Genomic DNA, 23,884 nt, shown 5'->3' with positions numbered 1-23,884 from the left:
AAACAATAAACTTTTGAAGAGACGCGTTTAAGAACAGTAACAAAATAAACCACAGACAGCTGAGCCCGGCAACTTCCTGAATCCTGATACAACTATCACACCTGTTTCTTAGCCAAATCCTGAGGACCATGCACAGAATAAGGCGTGCAAAAAGTCACAGCAGCCCCGAGTCCGTAAACAGATAGAATGAACGACAGGCTTCCAAGGAATCACCTAAAAGCGGTGCTTGTTCCCTCCAACAGTAAGTAGAGTATTAGGGTATCAGTTAAATAAGAAGATAGGAGAAAATATGGAATAATACTCGATCCTCTCCAAAACAGCCCTTCATGACTCGAAGGTAGTGCCCTCGCCTGGGATGGGGTGCGGATCAGGTATGTCCTGGATACAAAACTACCGTGGAGTCAACGGCAAGGTACGACAACGGTGAGGATAGCAACTAGAACGGCTCACAGGCTGCAAGAAAGGTTAACAAATATCCTGGGCCGGTGGATCGAGTAGCAGTAAAGGCATAGTACCCACCAGCTATGTTGGTGTAATAATTATCAGAAACCATTAGTGTTGCTGAAAGAAGTGCTGGTGGGAACAAAGGGATTGGCTGACAAGCTGAATGGTGATACCAAGTATCAGCGAAGAAGCAGTGGGGCAGGGGATATAGGTTTGCATACAACCTGAGACAGCCAAGAAATAATTTGTTAGCCGGAAGCGATCCGATAGTATTGGCGAGATTGTGAGTACCTACCTGCTATTATGGAAATCGAGGGTAAGTTTAGACTGAAATATAAGGCATTAACACGGACATTAAGAGTTTTCAATCACATACAATCTATAATGGCGCGAGAGATATATCAGTTAAGGAGAAATAAGAAATTGCCAAGAAGAAAATGTTGACTTACCTCCTGAGCAAAACAAGAAGCCTAGTATCAGCAGTAGTCCCGCCCCAGGGCTGTGGCTGATCCCGTCCACTTACATCCTACAACACCCAGCAGGTCAGAGGTCAGCAAATTTCTCATCCAAGAATTGTGGTTGATCCTGTCCACTTACACCCTACAACACCCAGCGGGTCAGAGGTCAGCAAATTTCTCATCCAAGAATTGTGGTTGATCCTGTCCACTTACACGCTACAACACCCAGCGGGTCAGAGGTCAGCAAATTTCTCGTCCAAGAATTGTGGTTGATCCTATTTACTTACAAGCTGCCACACTCAGCGAGTGGGAGGTCAGAAGTTTGCCCGCGCTAGAACTAGGCGTGATCTTATTCACTTACAAGCTGCAACACTCAGAGAGTCAGAGGTCAGCAATTTTCTCGTCCTGTAACTGTAGTTGAACCTGTTCACTCACTCCCTACAACCCTCAAGAAGTCAGAGTTCAGCAATTCCCTCGTCCAAGAACTGAGGTTGGTCTTGTCCTCTTACCTGCTACAACATTTCGCGAGCTAGTATTAGCGATCGTGCTATATCCTAATTTCACTTCATTTTTTTACCTACCAGCTATACCAGCCGGTAATTCCACAATCAGACATCACATCTGTCATCTAAGGTATATACTGAATCCCCTACCTCCTATATTTCCTAGCAAGTCAGCAAATATTACTCGACTCTGTAGCAATGTTTAGTGACAAACGCGAGCATGACCACACAGCTTATTTTGCTCGAGTATAACCCAAATACTCTGCTCTAGCGTGCTTATGTCCATCACTAATGGTGTTGAAAATGCTAACTTACGCTCTACGCTCATCCGTCAATCCTTCATTAGTCACAACGGTCGCCCAATATCCTAACGCAATTTACTTACTCTCTGTAGTTTACAGGCATTAGCGCTAGTGGTATAATGGTGTGAAAGAGGCACGGTTGGGGACTTCTACTTCCCTCCTGTAAGTCAAAACATCTCCAGAATTAGCTCCATGTCCTTCCGAGTACAGCGAACCCACGTACCGTCTATAAAAAGATACAAATATGTTGTCAGTCATGCCCTAATCATCTAAGCGAAGCGCACCCCTCACATGTAAGATATTATACCACTTCCCATACCAAAACGCGTTGGCGCTCCTCTCGACTAGCATTCCAACTACATCCTTCTCTTTCCGCGCAGCAGCTATGTTTAATGCGGTCCCATATGTCTCGAATTTAGTATCGATGTCTGCTCCCTCCTGCAATAGCTGCTCAACGACCATCCCTTGGCCAAACCACGATGCGATCATCAAATGTGAAAAACCATTAGGGAATTGGCGATATGGATGGTTGTTCACCCAGTGTACCTTAAGCCATGTCAGAAAATTTTTAGATCCACTTTCACAAATTAGCCGAGTGAACTTAAATAACTCCATCTGCCGAGACCCCGAATCTCGGAAGTGATCTGCCCAATGGGTAGCTGCGTAATTGAGAAGCGAATATTTCCGCAAATAATCAACATAGCTTTTGTCGTTTCGGCTGCGGTAACCAAGATTACCATTAATCACTAATGGGTCGTTTCCAAAGTCCACCAGCGATAGATAGGTGATACAAATATCAGCCAATAAAAAGTTAGAATCGTCGGAGCAAATTGTGTACTGCCAATTTCCCTGACCTAAAGAGGATTCCTTAATCAGGAACTCCCTCGCGGTCTGGTGAACAAGGTAGATCTTGGAATCGATAACTCGAACAAAAAGTCCACACCAATTTTTCACGGACTTGTCGAAACTATCTGGAAGATCCCCGAGGTCCTTGACCGACCGGTGCCCCTTCTTGATTTTGAATGCCGCATTCATTTCTCCAAGTGTTAGAGGCCTTGCAGCTGCTACGACAATGTTGAGGATTTTCCGGGCTTTGTCCGGGTATCTGCTTCTATCCAAAATCTTGGTGTACAATTCTGCTATATCATGTGGCGCGGTAGATACGATGTTAGTAAACTCCTCCACGGAGTCATCCGCACTTTCCTTCAAAATCTCGAGAACCAAAGAAACCCAAAGGAACGTCCGATCGGCCGAAGATTTGAGAAGATTTCGCAGATATTCCAGCCCCCCCACTCGTCCCCAGCATGACTCCAAGCTCTTGATACCCTCATCTATGACCCGATTCACATCAGCAGTAATAGCATTAATCTCCGCCTCCCCCTTCAGCCGGATCGTTGCTACGGATGAATCAAGCTCTCTCTCGATCTTGAGATAGGGGCGACCGGTAACTAGAAATTTCAAAGGTATCCCGGGAGTCCGCGATCGAGGGAGACCGACGATACAACGAGTAAGCTGATCCAGAGTCCTTTCCCCACACTCGTCCAAAGCATCCACCACACAAATTACCTCGCCGCATTCTCCCTCCGTTATCGCCCTAACAAAAATATCCCACAAAGTGTTGACCTCTTCTGTAAACCCCTTTCCTTTGGCCTTAAACGCTTCCTGGGCGAATACGGTGAGGGAGTTTCGCTGCACAAAGAGCTGATGTAGTATAGCGCTGAGAGCAAATTCTGCGCTCTTCTGTTCCTCGCTGTCATCTTTGAAAAAGAAATAGCAAATGATGGCGTCCGTGTGGATCCTCAGATGGTTTATGAGGAACGAAGCGACGACCGATTTCCCGCAACCAGGGTCCGCCGATAGCCAGAGGAGACCAAATGTTTTCTTTCCCAACCAGTCCTTATATTTTGAATGCTCCGTAACCCAAGAGCATGTTCCCTCCACCGGCACCCGAACCCGATCCCGATGTTCCTCGTATTTAGACGTGTATAGACATTGCAAAATTTCGGCGTCATTCCGCGACATGTCGTTGCCCGCGCGCTGGTAATAATTATTGTTGACGGTATTGCCCGAGTTGTAGGTGTTACCAGAACCAGTGTTGCCGCTATAATTTCCCTGGTTATAACTATTGACCGCACCGCCAGAGCCATAGCTAGTGCAATTAATAATCATGAGCGTGGGTACAGGTATACGCAACAGATCTTCCAAGTGCATACCGTTGGGGTGAGCGAAGTCCCTTAAACTTGGTACGCGAGTGTCGGTTGCCCATTTGGTTACTGGATTCTCAAGTTGAAGGAGGATGTGTTGAGTTCACGTAGTAGTTGAACGTGTTCTTCGATACTCGTCAAGATATTTTCCGAAGAAGTGGGGAAGAATGGAAGGAATCGAAAAGCTGGGAGGTCTTGAGGCTACCCTTCTCTGTGGACCACAAAGTACTCGCGTAGTGCGTAGTGTGCCCGGAAACCTCGGTAGAGCACCCCCGCACTGCCGGTACTGTACTCAATCGCTGCGGGCAGCCATTGGTTGCTTTGCATCACAGCAGTGGATATTGCCTATCTTCAAAACCCGCCAATAAATGTGTTTTCCCACCCTCCCAGGATTCCAGCTGGGGACCCACGAAAAAAAAAATATATTCTCTAACTAGAGGGAAAGATAATGTCCAATGGGCGCGAAGATCAATGCTTCGGTGAGGCGAGAGAATGATGTTTTGCTTTGTGATACAGGACATGATTTATCTAGTGTCAATTTTAATGAGGATGCAAGTCCAAGAAAGCGAACTGGCACCCCCCCCCCGGTAGTATCGCTGTGCACGAGTATGGTGCATTACTCGACTTTTGTATGATACGTTACTTGTACGGTACTGTACAGTACTCGAGCACAGTACCCTATTGCTAGGCGAAATGGTATTCTCCATCATCACCGGGCCCAATGCTTAGACTCTTGTTGTCACCCCAAGTGAGCCAAACTCGAGCCTAACCAGTCAAGATATTGAGCTCTCGGGCACACTCATCCACCCAGATTCCAAAGTTGCCGGTAGTCCGAGCTCACTCACAAGAATAGTCCTTTTTCTTTATGCGCTCACCTCTAAGCCGATCGATCGTCCTTGAGTAGAGGGAGCAGGTCCTACCCGTAAAAGCTCGGGTATGATATAACGAACTGGCCTGGACTGATGGTGCAGCAAATTTGGACTCTTTGATTGATGGAGAGCTCATGAACTGGGCCAGATGACATAAGCTAGCGTCTTTGGACTTCCTCTTGGGCATTCCGAGCATTGGAAACTAAATTTACTGCACAGGCAGCCCAGGCCAGTTTATTATACCCGAATTTTTACGGGTATGAATATTTAACCATCTTTTATTTTCTCCAGCATGGGTGCCCACTACAGTTTGGCCAACAGGACGCTGCTCACGAATTAACTCGCCTACGTTACTGTCGACCCTGCTTGACTTTTCCCTTTTTTCCCTCTTTTTCCCCTTCCATCGTCCACAGGACTAGGAAACGCTGTCTTTTTTTTTTTTCTTCTTTCTTTTCTCGGGCTGATCGATCTGTGATGCCGGAATTCTCTATCAGCTCAATTGCCCGGAACCATTGCTCGCGCGTAAATCCCACCCGCACTTTGGTAGTCGAGCAATAACAACAGACACTTCCAATTCCTGATACCCAGATCGCCATATGAGTACTGTACAGTACCGGTAAGTGTCCTGAATCGCTACCCTAACTAGAGGTTGGCATGGCAACTTCCGTACTGGCATTCAATGTAAGTCTTTGAAATTTTCACTTTACACCTTCAACAAACTTAAGATGTTATTTGGGAGGCTTTTTTGAAAACTTGTTACACAAATCGACATGAATTTGTAACTAGGTTTCCTGCAATAAAACGTATTCTTCCCCATTCACAACTCCTAGTAGTAATTGTCGGACTTTTGTGGGAACAATTTTCTTCTATCAAACAATGCATGTATCTCATAATATTAAACGGTTAAAAAACAGTATTTTACGGTATTATACAAATACAAATCCTGAGTCCAGTCCAGTTACCACCTGTTTGAGTAGGGCGCCCAGCAGACCGGTACTGTACTCGTCGATGACTGCTCCTTTTTGGTTGCGAAATCAAAGTAAAAACACGCAACAGCAACATTCTATCCTCTACCCCGATCGCACAAGCTGTCTACCCCCAACGAGCTATCACGTCCCGTTAGCACTTGCCCTTTTTCTCCCATTCATCGAGGTCCGTCCTTGTTACTAATATATATGTCCCGCCGACCCCTGGATCTCCATAGCGAAATAAAACTGCGTTATCAGATTTACCTCCCCCACTGCCTGCATACCAGCTTCTGAATTCCTCCGTTTGTAAGAGCCATCCCCCCACATTTTCGACCCGGTTGTCCCGGATGTCCCGGTGCCGGAATCCGGGACCTAGTGGGGATAGCCAGGCCAAAATATCAGATCGGTCATAGGCGAACGTTAAACTATTAACAGTCGTGTTCAGAGAGTTGATATTATTACCGAAAGACTGAGACATTTGCCTTTCTTTGCTGCTCAGGATACTGTGCAGATGACGGATTCTGGTGGGGTTAAGTTAGTCCGCTCCTAGACTTCCTGGAGGCCGAAGAAAAGCGGGGCCTCTCGTGGAACCTCAAGGATACCACAGGGCCGTCCAATCAATCTCCCCCAAATTTGTGCCAACACCCTGCCTATGCCTACCGCATTGGCAACGGGAAATTCCACACCACCTTTAAGCACTATCCTGTGATACAAGTAGCATCGCGATGGACGGATGCCCTAGAGCGCCTCTGGTGGAACTGGCTGGCTCGGTATACCGGTATATATGCAAGTACATCCAGCGTTCGAATGAATCAGTCGGAAAATCTACATATCACCTAACTCGAGCCGAGCATCGCGGCACAGTTCTTATAACGATACAGCCCGTAAAGCTATTCTCGCAACGCCGGACTAATTTCTGTGAAGATGGGACCACGGTTTTTTATATTCACCCAGTTCATCAAAAACTGTACGAGCACCGTAAAGGGCAGCGCAGCGCAGTGCGGTGTCACAGTAGGTTGCTAAGCTTACCATAACCTACCCCTCCCCTCCCACGACCGCGGAGCACGTTTGCCAAACCCAATACAGTTCGGCGAACCTTTGTATTTGTCCAAAGAGTCGTTTCTGATAAATGGCCTTCCACCAGAGCCTAGGGGAATTTACGATTCAGGATTTAGCACTAGCCCAACTAGCCGAGACGGCAGAGTAATCCACCAGTGCACTCTGAAAGAAATTACCAGGTTATTATGGACGATGCTCTTACTATACTGTACCAGAAAATATAAACAAAGTTGCTATTGCTAGTATAGTATGTGGCAAAAAAGCCAACTCTACTTCAGGCAGTTTACACACACTGCCGCTTTTGACCGCCATTATCTCTAAGCTCCTAACCCAGCTATCAGCATTCTTTCCTAGGTTTTATAACACCATCACAGAGAATCACTCGTCTAGTTTGGTGCTCAATCTATCAGTTTACATAACGCACCGTATGATACTGCACAGTATGATGCAGTACGGCAACCCACCGTGGGCTTACCAGACGCCGTTAGCCGGACCAGTATACAGAAATGCTCTAGATCGAAAGGGGGATGTATGAGGGGGCTATGCACGGAGTACAGCAGGGGAAATGAAACCTGGGTTTAGGTCTCCAAACACACAATTAACCCCGGCGGTGCGGATAGGAATATCCTGGATCCAACTTGGGTCCTCCTCAGCAGCATCCCCCTACATTCAATCCTCCTTATATGCCACTAAAGCATCATCTTGAAGCCTTTTGTCTAGTCACCCCTTAATCTATGCAGGTTAGGGAGCTGAAATCCTCTTCTTCCAAGGAAACTTCACTCATCAGTGCTTTCTACAACGTGGGCCCCTATTTCAGAAGACAACATTACCCGGCGTAAAATCCTATAGGTTTTAATACCGTTTTATAGTGCAAAATACCGTTTTGGGATACTGCACCTACTGGTGTAATGTACGGTACCCTATCAAGTATTTACAATATGGTACCGTGCCGTGGGACTCGCGGATAACCGCGCTACCGTTCACGACCAGAGGGCGTGGTCTCAATATGAGAGGCTTGAAGTGGGTCTCCATCATGTATTGAAGCCCGGTGGTTTATATCATACTATATCCTAAGAACGCCCCCCCTCACCACCTTATACAGGAGGCCTCTCACAGTACGGAATTATCCGAACACTAATCTCGAGAAAGCGGAAAGCGATAATTCTGAATTGACCCTACTTCTTTCCCTCGTACACGAACTCTTATAGCAATCTTTAACATTACTCGCGACTACTTAGCACGCCACCACTCCCACCAGGCTAAATCGTTGCTCTACACCCCAAGTCAGTCAGCGTCTGATACACACACCATAAGAGAAGGGAGCAAACAACCCCCTTAAGGGATGGTGTATGGTTCTGTTCAAATATTGACGCCATCACCAGAGCAGACAGGGCCTATAACCAGGATAAGCAAAAGTCTTGATATAAGCCCAATGGGAGATACTAACAGCACCGCGTCAAGCAATGTGCTCTGTCTTCCCGTCAAGCTGTCGCACGTTTGCAAGTGGTCGCGCAAACCATCAAGCAGTTCAGGCAGTCACCGCGAGGCAAAAGGAAAGCCGGGCTCGCACCGGCGAAGCCAAGGGTGGCAATTATAACAAGAGACTTCGAGAACTGCATTTCCTTCTCTTTTCTTTTTGTCTTTTTTCCAGAGAACGATAAAGGTAGTGTGGTTGACGAGTTCTCCGTCCGAGAGGAATGTAACATTTCTAATAACTTTACCAGTTTCCGAGAAATATTGATGTTCTGCCTATTCTTCGGAGTGACATCCTAGCAGGCCTCTCTCTTCTCTCTCCACCCCAATTATCCTAGTATCCTGAAAGGCATGGGAAATGCAGAGTCCCGGGGGAGCTCAGTCGTGTGTGGGGGCATGCAATATGCCCGGCTGGCCGGTTTGGACGATTAGGCTGAGATGGATCAAATGGAGTCCCCACCGTCGAGAACGGGAGCGGCGACCTGGCGTTTTAGAGGAATGTCCGCCAGCCGCAATACAGGCATTATATTATACCCAAATACAGCCGCCAATTTCAAATCCCTCTTTTTTTTTGCCAGCGAGGAGCAAGCAGGCAATCCCCACACACCCAAACACATTACCCTATTCCACCATCACAACCCCTCTTTTTCTCAAGAGCTATGCCTGGGAGTACGGATAGAAAAGACACGGGAAAGTCGCTGCCCTGAAGGAAAGCCCAGATATTCACATCTGAACTCCCTATCTGATACCATACCAGCCACAAGAACCCAGTGCTGATGTCTGACGACGCCCGCGACTTCTCGTATGCATTCCAAGACCTACCGTCATCCACTATCATACCATCTGCAAACCGATCCTCTTCCTATTCTCTCACTAATGCTAAGAAATCTATCTTCCAGCCACCAAGGTTATTCTAACCTCGACCGAGTCTTTTGCTCACCACCTCACGGCCACCATCCCCAACGCAATTCAGCCGTCGAGAATAGTCGAGAGAAATAGTGCGAGAAGAAACACCCCAAACCCGACACCAACCCAGCCCCACGATTCCGGATGCGGATCCTAGCATCCCCCCTCCATCGAAGTCGATTCGGTCAGAACAAGACATGAGCTCCCAGACTTTACCCATTCACAAGTCACAATATACAACTATCATACACCTATCCCCCAGAAGCTTACCCAACGCCCCACAGAGAAACCCTACGGTAGTCCAACCCCAACACATGAGCAAGCAAACGATACAGAACCAAAGAACCAAAAAAAAAAAAAAACCCCTTTTACGAAACCAACCACAACCCAAACCTACCGCCCCGAATTAACGTCACACCCCCGACCAATCTTCCCCCGAGAATTCGGTCACCCCCACGGACTGCTGGCATTCAACCCACCGAACCCCGCAACTTAGGACTGCACTCCGGGGAGGGGGGGTACTGGCAGAAGCGATGAGTAGGGAGGGACTGGCCAATCCATTTTGCAGTAAGGCTATCCGCAAGGGTTTATAGTACGCCCGCGTGTTGATATTGTTGATATTTAGTGACCCCCCGATGTGCCCTACACACCACACCTAGTATCCCACAGGTTAGGCATGATTGCTTCCGGGTTGACCAGGAGCCATATCTCAGGGGACATCTGTCACTTGTTCCGAGATGCCGGTAGAATATAAGGTTGCGGAATTCAGACGATTTCACTTATGGGTGGTTTGGACGGACCTGTTAGCACTAAGTTATGGTCAGTAGACTAGTAAATATTTCCAATGCTAGTCCCGGGAAGTTTCGTGCGCATATGCTAGGATTCCGGGTCTCATATTTTCACAAGAGTTCAGGAAAGAAAGCAGGAATCTGGCATCATCATGTAACGAAACGAGGAGATTGGAAGAGTATATGTCTTGGCGGGGGGGGATAGAGTTGCAGCACACTATTAACACTGCTCCTCCCTACTGCTGACTTTGGGTAGTCTATCAGTCTATATTACACTCGAATATGATGCCTGAACTACTCCAAAGTTAAACCATCCGACAATACAGCCGTCACATGTACGGCGAGGTACCATACCTGTGGTATCCACCCAATACAGCACCTTCGATACTGCAAGCCAAGTAACAGTGCAGTACCTGTAGAACCAAAAATGAGCGACTTTTGATGCCCCCCCAGACCTATATATACAACACCCATTCATCCATCCATCCACCCACCCTACCTTTCCTTCCGCCCGGTTCCAGCCAAAATCACCTCAATAAACTAATCGAATTAAATCACACCAAGAATAACCCTTTTTTTTTGTCCAAACATCGCCCAAAAACCACGACCAAAGAGAGGAGGAGCAAAATAAACTACCGCACGAGAAGGGAGAAAAAATGTTAAAGGCAAAAAAGTAAAATTATCTTTGTTCGTCGCCCATAATACTACAAATTACAACCCTATAACGGCTTCCCGCCAATGAACTCCGACCACCTCTTAACCTCTCCGGGAATCTTCTCTCTCTCAAGTGGTAGCTTTTCACTAAGGCATTGGGCGAAGAGCACGGCGGTCTATTCCACCATCGTCATCATTGTGAGATCAAACACTTTAATTAAGGGATAGAGGGGGGGTGGGAGAACAAACCTTAGGCTCCATAAACAACGGAACATTGAAATCCACAGCATTCCTCCTCATGACATAGTCCTCGTCAACCAACGACTTCGCCTTCGCGTTTGCCAGATTGAAAACGCCCGAGATGTCATACTTCTGGAACACCTCCCTAAGCTTCCTCTTGTCCGTTTTCGGGAATTCGATGAGTTCGACACTGACTCCTGCTTCTTCTAGGTGCGCTTTCACAGTGGGGGAGACAGCGTATAGTTTATACCCCTTCGGCGCAAGGAATTTTACAACGGCCTTAAGGTCCCTCTCCGTCGTGTCACCGCCGAACAGCAGGCCCGTACCGGGCTGTGGCACCTTAAAGTTCATAGTGGATTGCAGCGAGGCCCAGTACGCCTCCACGAGGTCCTTACCGAAGCACGCCACCTCCCCCGTGCTCGCCATTTCCACGCCGAGGTAGGGGTCCGCACCCGCCAGCCTGGTCCAGGAGAATTGCGGCACCTTGGTGGCGACATAGTCGCGCTTCACCATCATCAGGTCCGTTGGTGCGGGCACTTCTTTATTGATGAGCGCCCTCGTGGCGACGTCAATGAAGTTTGTGCCAAGGACCTTGGAGACGAAGGGGAAGGAGCGGGAGGCGCGGAGGTTACATTCTATTACTTTTAGGGCCACCTTATTTTTTTCGGTGGCTTTGATGATCTGCATGTTGAAGGGTCCTGTGATTTCCCAGGCCTTCGCAACTTTCTCTGCGATCTGCTTCACGCGAGACATTGTCTCTTCGTCCAGTGTGACCGGTGGAAGGACTAGTGTTGCGTCGCCGGAGTGTACGCCTGCGGGCTCAATGTGCTCGGATACGGCATGCACGATAAGGTTCCCGTTCGAGGCTACGGCATCGACGTCGATTTCCATGGCGCCCTCGATGAACTTTGTGATCACGACAGGGTGGTCGGGGCTCACGCTCGATGCGTTCAGTAACTTTGCTTCGAGTTCCGCTTCGTTGCGGATTACACTCATTGCTGCGCCGGAGAGGACATAGCTTGGTCGGACAAGGACCGGGTAAGAGACTTCCTCGGCGAAGGTGCGGGCTTCTTCCACGCTCGTGAGTTCCTTCCAGGCAGGTTGGTCGATGCCGATGCTATCTAGGATCTTCGAAAACTTGTGACGGTCTTCGGCACGGTCGATGTCTTCTGGGTTGGTTCCGAGGACCCTAGCACCGTTGTTCTGGAGTTTGAGGGCAATGTTCTGGGGGAGTTGACCACCAACGGAGACCACGACACCTGCCGCAGATTCGAGTTCGTAGATGTCCATTACTCGCTCGTAGCTTAGTTCCTCGAAATAGAGTTTGTCGGCCGTGTCAAAGTCGGTGGAGTACGTCTCCGGGTTGTAATTTATCATGATGGTCTTCTTCCCCATTTCTCGAAGTGCCACAGTGCAGGAGACGGCGCACCAGTCGAATTCTACGGAAGAACCGATGCGGTAAACACCTGAGCCAAGAATTACAATCCCATGAGTGTCAAACTCGACGTCATGGCTGATGGCGTTGTAGGTTGTGTACAGGTAATTCGTATCCGCCGGGAATTCAGCTGCCAGTGTATCAATTTTCTTGACGAAGGGCTTGATACCGAAGCTCTTCCTGCGAGCGCGGACTTCTTGTTCAACGGAGTTTACGCATCCCGCAATCTGCTTATCTGAGAAACCCATCTTTTTGGCGGAGCTCATAATGTCGCGGGTTATGCCGGAGAGGGAGCCGACTTCTACAAGTTCTCTGTGCTTGTCTACGATGTTCTGGAGCTTGTATAGGAACCACTTGTCGATCTTGGTGAGGTCGTGGACACGGTCGACGGTGTAGTTCTCGTGAAGCATTGCCTGGCCCACGGCGAGCCATCGGCGGTCCGAAGGGTTGGCAAGTTCAAAGTCGAGGTCGTCGAACTTGGCACCCTGGAAACCGAGGAATTGAGGGTCGACCTGGCGAATTGCCTTCTGGATGGACTCCTCAAAGGTACGCCCGATTGCCATAACCTCACCAACAGATTTCATGGAAGAACCAATGTCACGCTTGACATGAGCGAATTTGCTCAAATCCCAGCGGGGGATCTTGGTGACGATGTAATCGAGTGAAGGCTCAAAGTTGGCAGTGGTGGTTTTTGTAACAGCATTTGGCAATTCTGGAAGAGTGTGTCCGAGACCGATTTTAGCGGCGGTGTACGCAAGAGGATAACCGGTAGCCTTGGAAGCAAGTGCGGAGGAACGAGAGAGACGGGCGTTAACTTCGATGACCCTGTAGTCCAATCCATCGGGCTGGAGAGCATACTGAACGTTGCACTCGCCGACGACTCCCAAGTGTCGAACGATCTTGATAGCGGCAGATCGGAGCATGTGGTACTCCTCGTCGCTCAGAGTCTGAGATGGAGCCACGACAATGGAATCACCGGTGTGAATTCCCAATGGATCAAAGTTCTCCATGTTGCAAACTGTGATACAATTGTTTGATCCATCCCTGACAACCTCGTACTCGACCTCCTTCCAGCCCTTGAGCGATTTCTCGACAAGGATCTGCGGTGAAAGAGAGAGTGAACGAGCGGAGAGATCATGGAGCTCTTCCCTGTCATTAGCGAACCCAGATCCAAGACCACCAAGAGCATATGCAGAACGGACGATAATCGGATAACCGATCTTTTCGGCGGCATCAAGAGCTTCGTCTACCGAGTTAACGGCGATAGACTCTGCGATCGGGATCTCAATTTCTATTCCAAGTCAGTAATTGCGACTCTCAAGTCCCCCCCCTCTCAGACCATTGAAGGATTTAACGGGAAAAAAAAAAGTGATCCTCAAGGGGAACGCCAATAGGTATCAAGAGGGTGATTACCGTTCAATGCCTTCGCAAACAAGTCCCGGTCCTCACTGGTCTCCAATGTCTTGATCGGAGTTCCCAGAACCTTAACGCCCATACGGTCGAAAATACCCATCTTATCCATCTGAACACCGACATTGAGGCCAGTTTGACCACCAAAGGTCAAAAAAATACCATCAGGTCGTTCCCGCTCAATCACATGTGACACATACTCGGGAGTAACAGGCAAATAATAAACCTCATCCGCAAGGAAATGTGAGGTCTGAATAGTCGCGATATTAGGATTAATCAGAATCGACTTCTTCCCCGCCTCCTTCAAGGCCTTGATAGCCTGGGAGCCTAAGCGAGAGAAAAAAAGCTTCCATGAGCGATTGACATCCTATGACTCACCTCCGAAAAAAAACAAGATGGTTCCCTTACCCGAGTAATCAAATTCTCCTGCCTGCCCAATGCTCAGACCCCCACTCCCGATAACCAGGACTTTGGTAACGTCCACCAAATCCCTCCCGCCGGCGATTGCACCCGAAGCCAGGTACGCTTGCGCCGATGGGGCCTCCTGTGACTCAAATAATTTTCGAGTAGAAGAGAACGTACGGGCTTGCTGTATGGATAACCACCGTTGCGAATTGGCGATGGTCTTTACCGAATTGCAAGTCGTTGGAGGCGTAGGAATGAGTTTCTGTAGCGAGGATAAATACCTCGCTGGCTTAGGACAGAACGCCGTCGGGGAGGGTCGCAATGCTCGAAATGCGAGGCTGCGAGGAAGAGCCATCATTAGTGGGGCATAAAAGAAACTATCAACAACCAAGAAAGAGAGGCAGAGAGCGAGAAGACTCGCTTCGATTGATGAATGACGATTTCACTTTCTTGTCCCTTTCTTTCTCCCGTCTATCGCCTATTAACGACTTTGCGGGGGGGGGAGGAGGGTTGGAAGTAGGAGACGTGAAAGGGAAAGAATGAGAGGGAAAGAATGAGAGGGGATGAGGAGGATTTTCTGGCCCTGTTGTGACTCTGCCGTCGAGTTCTCCTTTTGGTTTTCTTTTTCCCTTCGGGGTCCCCCACCAAGAATTGATGCAAGCTAGGGGAACCAGGATTCTGCCCCTCCAAGAGTGAGACCGCAGATAAGGCGCAATACCAGCACCTCGCCAGGATAAACCTAGAGACAAGACATACTTATCCATTGAAGTATAAAATATCCAGTATGATACCTAAAAATCCTTCTCGGACCCTGTCTCGTGCGGTTTCCACGTATGATAGCATACACTTTCTGTATCCAGAGTCGAAAAGGAATCCAGCTCTTTCACATCCATTGAGCCCGACTGACGATTGACCTCTGGTGGGGAGGAGATAAGGAATTGTTTACACTCCCGAAAATAACGAACAAGTATCATATACGATACCCAATTGCTAACAAACACTCCTAATCATCAATTGACCAAAACCCACGCCCAGCGCTCCTCCACAAATCTCCCAAGTCGAAAAAAAACAAAAGTTCCCATACCGAAATCCCTTCCCCAAAATCTCAGTTGAGGTCACACCGCAGCGGGATGGTCTAGTCTACTATGGCAACCAACCTTTTGAAAAATTTTCTCATACCCTTGTGATCACCGTTCTCCGGGAAGCAAGAAAGTGCTTCAGTGGATGATCCCCATCGTTTCCGCGAGCGATCTTACGCATCACAAGAGGTGGAGGGAGGGCAAACCCTACTCTGTTTGCTCTCCGGGATCCGGGCTTTGGGGGGAGGCACTTACTTTAAGTTATCTGATTGGCCATGATTGGATGAGATTTGTTACCTGCCGGAAAAGAGTTTCTCCGGAGAAGGGTTTGTTTGAGAGCATTCCACCTGTATCATACTCGAGTAGAGCTGCACAGTACGAGTACCAGAAGTCGAGACAAAAATATACTCGAGCACCAGGAAGATCCATCATAGAGTAAGTGGCGTCAATAATGTGCTTGAACTCAATCCATGAAGCGGCTCTTTTCTCGATGCCTTCATACAGATATCATTGGTATCAATCACCGGTATTTTTGCCGCAAAGGTCACTATCATATCTCATTCAACTATCCGTGGAGCCCCAACCCAGAACCTTTGATTGGCAAACCTCCAATCTCTATCACAACCCCTTTCACTATTAAATCACAATCTCCCACCTATTTGTCCCAGGAATGCTTATCACAGGCCTACAACACAATTTACTTTCAACCACATCATACCTCGCTATCCCGCTCCCTTAGAATACCCGTATTAGATTCCCCGCCACCCCAGAAAACCTCCCGATAAGACAACGTTGGAACCCCCCCATCTCGCCGTATTAACTTAATCAGTGGGTCGGCACCACACAGCCACCCACCAGGACTGGTATAAGTATCACGGGCTTCGAGCCCGTGTGGTGAATCTGTCGGTGAAATGGATGTCCCTAGCTACAGTACCGTACTGCACCGCCGAGTATAGAGACAAGGATTGTGAATTGGAAAGATCTGCTGCCGTATGATACAGTAGAGTATCCGGAGGAGACGGTTTTAACGGGGAGGGGTAAGAGCTTTCATTACGGTACTCTACCACAAGTCATTCGCGCGCGCTCACCATGCCACCCCGGGATAGAACAAAGCACACTCTCACTGCTTGCCAATTTTAATTCATAACTTGAAAAGTGTTACGTTAGAAATTTGGTATGGGTTTCTTACGGAACCACATGCTGATTGGTCAATTTCCCCTGAAGAAATCTCCTGTTGATCTCCCCGGTTGCAACATTTTATCAAGTTTAGTCTATCGCAGGATAGACTACCCTCCTGTTCAAGTTTAGTTGCCCGACTGGGGCGGCTGTCCGGGTGGCTTGTGATTTTCTCCAAATATCTACAGCTAAAGAGAACGCCGCATCACCCCTTCAGCCCCAGGAATTTATGCCCGACGAATGCCATCCTTCAAGAAGGAGCATGTATAAGCCCACGAAGTAACTCGACCACCGCTAAACTCCCAGCTCGCGACGGTACTGGATCTTTGTTGATGCCGGGTCGGCGATACAAGGATAAATAATTATATTGAATTCACAAATGCAATTCCGCCATACTCTCTCTTAGCATGACACTCTATCCACACTCCCGTGTCGGTTTTTACCCCCCTCAATTGGATCCTTGAATCCATACTCATTTTGGGGCGGCTCAGGCTTCTAGATAGAGGAGGAACACAAAGGCCCTTCCATCCTGGCCACCCCGCGTCTCGAGTACTGCTGGACGACGGAATTTTGACAAAGCCTCACACTAAGAGGTAAGATATTATCCAACAAGTAGGCAATAGAGTAACTTTAGTACTCGTATATTCCGCCAATGGTTTTGCAGACTCGACGCTCCCGGAACAGCATGAAACTACAACACGAGCAACATAATGCGGACAAATTTCCACCTAAATATTGATGAAGACCAAGGAACTGGTTAGGTGTCCAAATTGACAGTACCTTTAGTAGAAAATAGGGTGGCACAACAACCCCCCTAGACTATCAATCTTTCGTATAGTGTTAAGTTTGGTGCCCGGATACCAACTTTGATTATCCGCAAAAAGGCAACGCTGAGGCAAAAGAGTAACAGCGCACATACAAGTAATAGATACAGAGCCTAACCAACTTAAAAGTCAATATTACCCACAACGAAACATTCGGGGAAGCAATTAACTAATGCAGCGAGGCTCACCGAATCCCCTGCCTTCCCCGACAGAAGATCGATCCGAACTCTACCCTCAGCGAAGTCATTCACTCCTCTACACCCCTGCCAGTTACACTTCCCGTGCTCTACTATGATACTTCCCCTTATTTTTCTCATTCTACGGTCGAATAAGTGAAGGCTACCCCTTCCATTCCCATAGTTTCATATGAAGTGATTATCAACCGGACCCCATAGCCGAACATCCCAGGTACCTAGTAAACCACCCATTTCCATCAGAGCTGACGAGATATTTTCCGTGAGATCTCGCCTCCGAGAGGCAGGGGATGAAAGAAATGCTAGTTAAATGGGCAGTGAGTTAGCCAGGCAAGAGACAAAAGGTCACGACCTAGCCCTTCTTTTCGCAATGTGATCTCGATACTCACGGCTAGGAGCAAGTGTCACGCAGCGTCTGCTTTAGCCTTTGCAATGGTCGTATTGGATCAACAGGTATCCTGGAAACCATACACCTCAAGCCTTTCCAGCACAGTACTCAAACTTACTCCTCTCCTGAAAAAACACCTACAAACCCACCCATAAGAGAGTAGCGCTGCAATAGAATAGCGTGCCATACTGTTAAGCACCTAATCACCGAATCCTGAGTTCAAGATGGAACATGCCCAGCCATCACAGGTACGATAACTCATACTGTAGCGTAAGATCGGGAACCCAGCATCAAAAGTGCAAATACCCAGTTAGCGTTTATACTGGGCTTAATTCACTGAAATTAGGTGCACAAGGACACCGGCAACCATATCGCGCAAATCGACGCGAACAGGAGATGAAAGTGCACGAACGAGAGCGGCAGAAGTGACCCTCCCCCCCCCCTTGAGGGCACTCTCCATAACCCACCAAATACCACACCATAACATATACATCCCTTCCCTTCTATAGTCTATACACAAATATGCTAACCACAGATATAACCGAGATTCCGTGCAAAAGTACCAGTGGAGATAGAAAAAGTAAATGAGGGAGAAACAGTATAAATTGAGTGCAAATGTAATACCCCGTTCTTGGGAAGGAACGGGTATTGCTTATTTCCGATCAGATTAAAATATTCGTCTAGACAGAAAGAAGACTCCCTCGGTTTCGGATCTTTAGCGGAAGTTCGTAACAATACCCTTAAGCCAGTGATATGATACTGCCTTCCTAAAAATCACGTCTCGGCTCGGTGGATGGAAAGACACATTCTGTCAAATGCGTTAACAACTTCCGTGACATGGCCGATAGTCTATTACTCTACTCGAGTAGTATCGTACTGGTATATATCTGTCTTACTAGTATGTTACCCGTTAGCGCCGCCGCCACCACCGAAAAGGACCCTCCCCAGCACCCTATCGATAACTATCCGCGCCAAGCCAGGTCAACCGCAGGCCCCGCCACCCCCTCCAGCACGTCGTATAATCCTCTCTCCCCCCAGCACGATGCATCCCCACACTCACCTCCTCCTCGCCCTCCTCCTCCCTACAGCCACAGCAAAATGTTACCCCCCCGGCGCAACATTCCCAATACCAGACTACGCCCTAGTCCCACCGCCCGACATTAAACTCCCAACAAATGCGGAAGCCCCCTGGCCGACGAACACAACCTCCTACGCCGTGCAGGTGACCACCGCCGAAAACACCATATTCTCAGCTTACCACACCGCCGATATACTCGGGGAGTACCGGGATGGGGAGCCGAGCGAGGTCACCGGGGATACGTACTTTCGTATTGCGAGTAATACCAAGGTATTCACCGTTTTGGCGGTGATGCTGACGGAGGGTATGAGTCTTGATGATGGGATTTTGAAGTACATTCCCGAATTGGTTGATGGGGAGGGTGGTGTTGAGTGGGAGGACATCACGCTAGGAGCATTAGGAGGGCATTTGGCGGGGGTTGTTAGGGAATGTTGGTTTTTCTTTCATTCTTTCCTCCTTTCCTCCTTTCCCCCAACCCCTTTGCGGCAGTTGATGGGTAGGGAAGGCGGCTCGGTCACTGATTAGTGTTTACAGATGCTGCGTTTGACCTTTTTGGACATGGTGACGAAGGGGATTTGCTCAAAGATCCTGTATCTCACGGCTTCCCACCACTACCCAAATCCGCCGGCCCCCCCTGTGGGATAACAGGGGGTGACGTGCAATGCATCTGGAAGCGTATCCCCCACCTCTCCCCTCCCCTCCTCCAACCTAACATGACCTCCAGAATTCATCTCCGGCTTCTCCGCCCGCCGCCCAATGTACCCCCCGCAGACAACAGCATCCTACTGCAACGCGGGCTTCATGCTCCTCTCCCTCTCCCTCGAACGCCACACAGGGACTCCTTTCGAAAAGATCGTTCAAGAAAAGATACTGACACCCCTAAACCTCACCGCCACCTTCCACAAACCCCTCGACTCCTCCGGCGTGATACCGCACGAACGCAACGACTGGCGCTGGGACGAGGGCATCAAGAACGCGGCAGGAGGGCTCTACGCCAGTTCCACAGACCTCAGTAAATTCCTTCGCAGCCTGCTAAACCACGGCGCCGGCCTAGGCGGCGTCGGGATGACACGGGGCCGGATGAACGGGTGGCTCAAGGGCGGCAGCAGTACGGGTAGTCTCTGGAGCGGATACGGCATGCCTTGGGAAATGGTTTATTCCAACACCCTAGCACCCGACGGGCACGTGGTTCCCGTGATAACAAAAGGCGGGTCGCTAGCAGGCTACCTCTCCACCACGATCATCCTCCCAGACTACGCCCTCGCAGCAAACGTTCTGGTATCTGGCGCTGCCGCCGCGAACCGCTACTTCCGGGACACCATCATCTCGCAACTAATACCCTGGGCACACTCCCACGCCTTCTCCCAGGCAACGACAAAATTCGCGGGAACGTACTCCGCCCTACCCACCACCAGCATCAACACCACCATAACGCTAACCACAACTCCCACCCTGCCGGGCCTAGGGGTGGAAACTTTCATCAGCAACGGCACGGACATGAATGCCTTTTTCGCAAGCTTTTATCAAGGCTATGCCGGCTTACCCGCACCCGGGGAGGTGGCGCTTAGATTGTTACCGACGGGGATTGGAAGTGTTTGGAGGATGAGTGTGAATTTCACTCCGCATGAAGAGAAGGAAGAGACGGTTTGGAGTAGGGCCTGTTTCACCGACATCGATACCTGGGCGTATGCCGGGCAGAGTATTACCGAGTTTATTTTTCTCGAGGGGAAGGGGGGGGTTAGGGTGGTGGGTGTCGAGTTGCCGGCTTTTAGGATCTCGTTAGTCAAGTTGGAGGTGGAAGAGAAGGAGAAGCAAACTAACGGTGAATTGAAATGAATATAAGGGTGCTTGGTACGTGACGTTTAAGCGGCGTACTTGTACTCGTACGTTACCAAACACCACGGCAGAATTGTTAAAGTTTGAGAAAATTCTTAATCAGTGTAAGAGGTTGAATCGCAATTAAGCAACTTTAATTAAGTAAAACTGGTGTTAAAGCAGGGTTTATGAACTAAATGGTACCCCTCCAAAAGAGTCGTTCCCAAACTACAGAAACCACCGTCCGGAAACAGCATCCAGCCAAACATGCAATTTGAGTGGGTTTACCAGTCAAAAATCGTCGTGCCAAAAACCCCCCCAATTCAGCTCCAGTTGTTATATCACTACTCACAGCGAAAAACCCTTATCCGCTCCAATAATCAAGAAAATAAAATAAAAAACTTCAGCCGGTCTAACGAACTTTGATAACATCGGAGTGATAATAATAACGGCGACGAAGATGATACCCCTACCCCCCATCCATCAATTGCGATCGGGCAAGATACATTAACTAAGACAGGCAGACCAGCCAACAAACATATAATAAGAAGCAAAAAAAAAAGGAGAGAGACAAAGACATATGGTACTGTACTTGAGTATCAATGTGCGAATGAACGAAAGGGAGCCCATCCCTAGCCAGCCAACCCAACATATGAAAATGTGCAAAAAAGAGAGAAACAAAAGCTGTAGTCGCCCGTGACTTCTGTACAATGATTCTGATACATGAAGACAGGAAAGGGGTTTGATGGATCCACCCTATAAGATCCCATCTCGGCCACCCGCAGTATTCGCGCCAATGGCAGTGGCAGGAGCGGTGGTAGAATCGGGCAAATATGCATCCGGAGGGATTGCGCCGTTGGCCTGCGACTTATCAGTCCAAGATTCCCATAGAGAATATGAGAAGCGGGGGAAGAATTGAACAAACCTTAGCCTCCAAAAACGCCTTCCAGGCACTTTCAATATTCCACCCTGTCTCCGAAAGACACATGGTAGCCCAGTCCGACCTCAACCTGGTCTGCGCCATCAATTGCTCACACATGGACTTCTTCGCTGCTTCTCCTTTTTCCTGCTCCCCTCCACCTCCAGCGCTCCCACTCCCATCCTCCGGCTTCCAGCTATCGAAGCCACCATAGGCCCTGACCACCAACATGTCATTGGCCACCTTAACCTTACCGAGAACGTCCGGCCGCAGCATGAAGGAGCGGTCGAAGCTCCGGCGGACAACCTTCTGCGGGCCGTCCACCTTATTGAGTTCCTGGAACTCGGCATGTACGGTGCATAGCACGCCCATGACGCCGGACGTGACCTCGACAGGCCAGATGTCGAAGCTCCAAGCATCACCGTTGGCAAGGTCGTGCTTGGTGGCAGGCAGCTCGCCCCACAACTTGGCGATCTCGTCGGGCCCCATGGCGAGTCTATCGGTGCGGCCCTTCAAGTGCGAGACGCGCTTCAGGTTGCGTGACCTGGGGATGTACTCGTCCCAGAACTGGCGGGTGTTTTGCTGCTCCTTGGTGCGCGGCGCGGACGTGTTGACCGAGAGGGAGAAGAGAGATTCACCGTCGTAGAACTCGCGGAGCAGGGAGACCCGGTCCGCGTCGTAGGCTTCGAAGAAGCGGGAGAGGAACTTCATGCCGACGCCGTAGTCGTCCTGGATGAATCTTGACTGGACTTTGTGCGGGAGGACGGGTGCTGCGCCCTCCGCCGTGATTTTTTGTCTGATCGCGGGGTCCACAGGGATATTGTCCAGCATTAAAAGCTTCTGATATCGCCGGTAGGCCTCCTCTACGTAGCCCTGTTGTGATGTGATCGGGTTTCCGCTGAGGACCAACTGTTCCAAGTTCTTGAACCTGTGGCGCCAACTGTCCAGTGTGTTCCAGTCCTGGATGGAATTTCCTTCCAGGCTCAAGTTCTTCAAGTCCGGAAACGTTACGCTCAGGCTCGTGACGGTGCGGACGTCCTTTAGGTTATTGTATGCTAGCGATACGCTGTGGACCGTGTCACGTTTTTGCTGCGCCGTCGTGAACTTCTTTTCAGCTACTTGCATGAGCGCTGGGAACATCTTGCTGGTTGTGCTGCTGAGTTGGAAGAAGCCGTTTGCCTTCAGGAGTGCATCCTCACCGAGCCGTGATAGATCTAGGAATTTGCTCTCGGGATTATACCGATTCGCAAGAACGCCCTCAAGGGCTAGGATCGTGTCCACGGTATCCTTATTCGCTGGATTGGCTCGTGAGATAACCGCCTCACTCCTCTCTGTAACGTCGAGTCTGCCGAGACTGGGTGCGGCTAGCCTTAGCTTGGAAGATGCAAATTGGGCGTCATTCCATTCTAGAATCGAGTGAATCTTTGGGAATGGGACCTGGGCGATGATGGTGTCTCCTTGTTTTAAGGTCTAAATTGGCCCCAGAACAAAGGTGCTTAGCATCGGTTTTTCCTGTCTTCTTCCAAACTATCTTTCAACTTTCAACAAAAAGGGAAAATAAATGGCTGTCCAGTTGCAAATATCGACAATCAAATCTTGGTCCGTTGTGTGCAGTTTCTTTGGCTTGATTTTGCGCCAAGAGTGGGGGCATCTTCTGCATCCAAACACACCGCGAAGGTTGCTGAGAACCTCCAAACCAAAGCCCAGCCCGATCCCCAAATCTTCCCCAGCCTCCCAAATAAACATAACAGTACAAAGTGACCCACATGCAGCCAAGAAAAGTCTAAAATGGCAACAGGGAATACATTGAGAAGGATGGAGCAGTCGGACCCCGTGGGGGCAAATGGTATATCTCACCTTTCGAAGCTTCACTCGACTCTTCCTCTCCAGGAAAGCGATTGCCTCCTCCGCAGAACCCTTGCTATCCTTCCACCCTGTGATTCTAACCTCAACTAGTGTTTCAGAAACGGATACTATTCCATTCCGAGGACCTCTCGCTGGGATCCCCCTATTCCTGTTCTGATTCAGATCCATACGACTGGCAGCAGGACCAGCGGGGATAATAGAACCAGCGCCCGATCGCCCTCCTCTAGAAACAGCACCGGCCCCACCACCACGACCGCCCCTGTTTCTATTTCCTCGGCCACGGCCACCGCGTCCTCCAGAAGGACCATCCATATCAAGATCTCCGTCTCTGTCAATTCGAGTACGACCACCAGCGCGTTTGGTGATGCCGCCATGAGACCCCTGGGGGCGAAGAGCAGTAGAATTCATTGCTATCTGAATGTTTGCA

The 23,884-nt window shown here is 49.2% G+C and overlaps 4 protein-coding genes; 2 read left to right on the top strand and 2 right to left on the bottom strand.

Moving 5' to 3' along the window:
- Positions 1-9,084: 9,084 nt before the first annotated feature.
- On the top strand, positions 9,085-10,153 carry GSTUM_00000854001 (uncharacterized protein; the record flags this gene model as incomplete). XM_002838132.2 has 2 exons in its annotated part: positions 9,085-9,753; positions 9,812-10,153. One exon carries the CDS (start codon positions 9,085-9,087, stop codon positions 9,277-9,279), a length of 195 nt encoding a protein of 64 aa, XP_002838178.1. The 3' UTR covers positions 9,280-9,753; positions 9,812-10,153.
- Positions 10,154-10,391: 238 nt separating this feature from the next.
- On the bottom strand, positions 10,392-14,473 carry GSTUM_00000853001 (uncharacterized protein; the record flags this gene model as incomplete). XM_002838131.2 has 4 exons in its annotated part: positions 10,392-10,804; positions 10,878-13,594; positions 13,717-14,040; positions 14,122-14,473. The coding sequence occupies 4 exons, from the start codon at positions 14,471-14,473 to the stop codon at positions 10,694-10,696; spliced, it is 3,504 nt and encodes a 1,167-aa protein (XP_002838177.1). The 3' UTR covers positions 10,392-10,693.
- A 4,348-nt stretch (positions 14,474-18,821) lies between these two features.
- Positions 18,822-20,792, top strand: GSTUM_00000852001 (uncharacterized protein; the record flags this gene model as incomplete). XM_002838130.2 has 2 exons in its annotated part: positions 18,822-19,287; positions 19,392-20,792. The coding sequence occupies 2 exons, from the start codon at positions 18,822-18,824 to the stop codon at positions 19,871-19,873; spliced, it is 948 nt and encodes a 315-aa protein (XP_002838176.1). The 3' UTR covers positions 19,874-20,792.
- A 500-nt stretch (positions 20,793-21,292) lies between these two features.
- GSTUM_00000850001 (uncharacterized protein) lies at positions 21,293-23,865 on the bottom strand (the record flags this gene model as incomplete). XM_002838129.2 has 3 exons in its annotated part: positions 21,293-21,533; positions 21,598-23,061; positions 23,449-23,865. 3 exons carry the CDS (start codon positions 23,863-23,865, stop codon positions 21,429-21,431), a joined length of 1,986 nt encoding a protein of 661 aa, XP_002838175.1. The 3' UTR covers positions 21,293-21,428.
- Between the last annotated feature and the right edge of the window lie 19 nt (positions 23,866-23,884).

The sequence above is a fragment of the Tuber melanosporum genome (assembly GCF_000151645.1).
Source record: "Tuber melanosporum whole genome shotgun sequence assembly, scaffold_227, strain Mel28".
Taxonomy (NCBI): Eukaryota; Fungi; Ascomycota; class Pezizomycetes; order Pezizales; family Tuberaceae; genus Tuber; species Tuber melanosporum.
The sequence above is the reverse complement of the archived record's forward strand: the minus strand, read 5'-3'. Positions and strand labels throughout refer to the sequence as shown.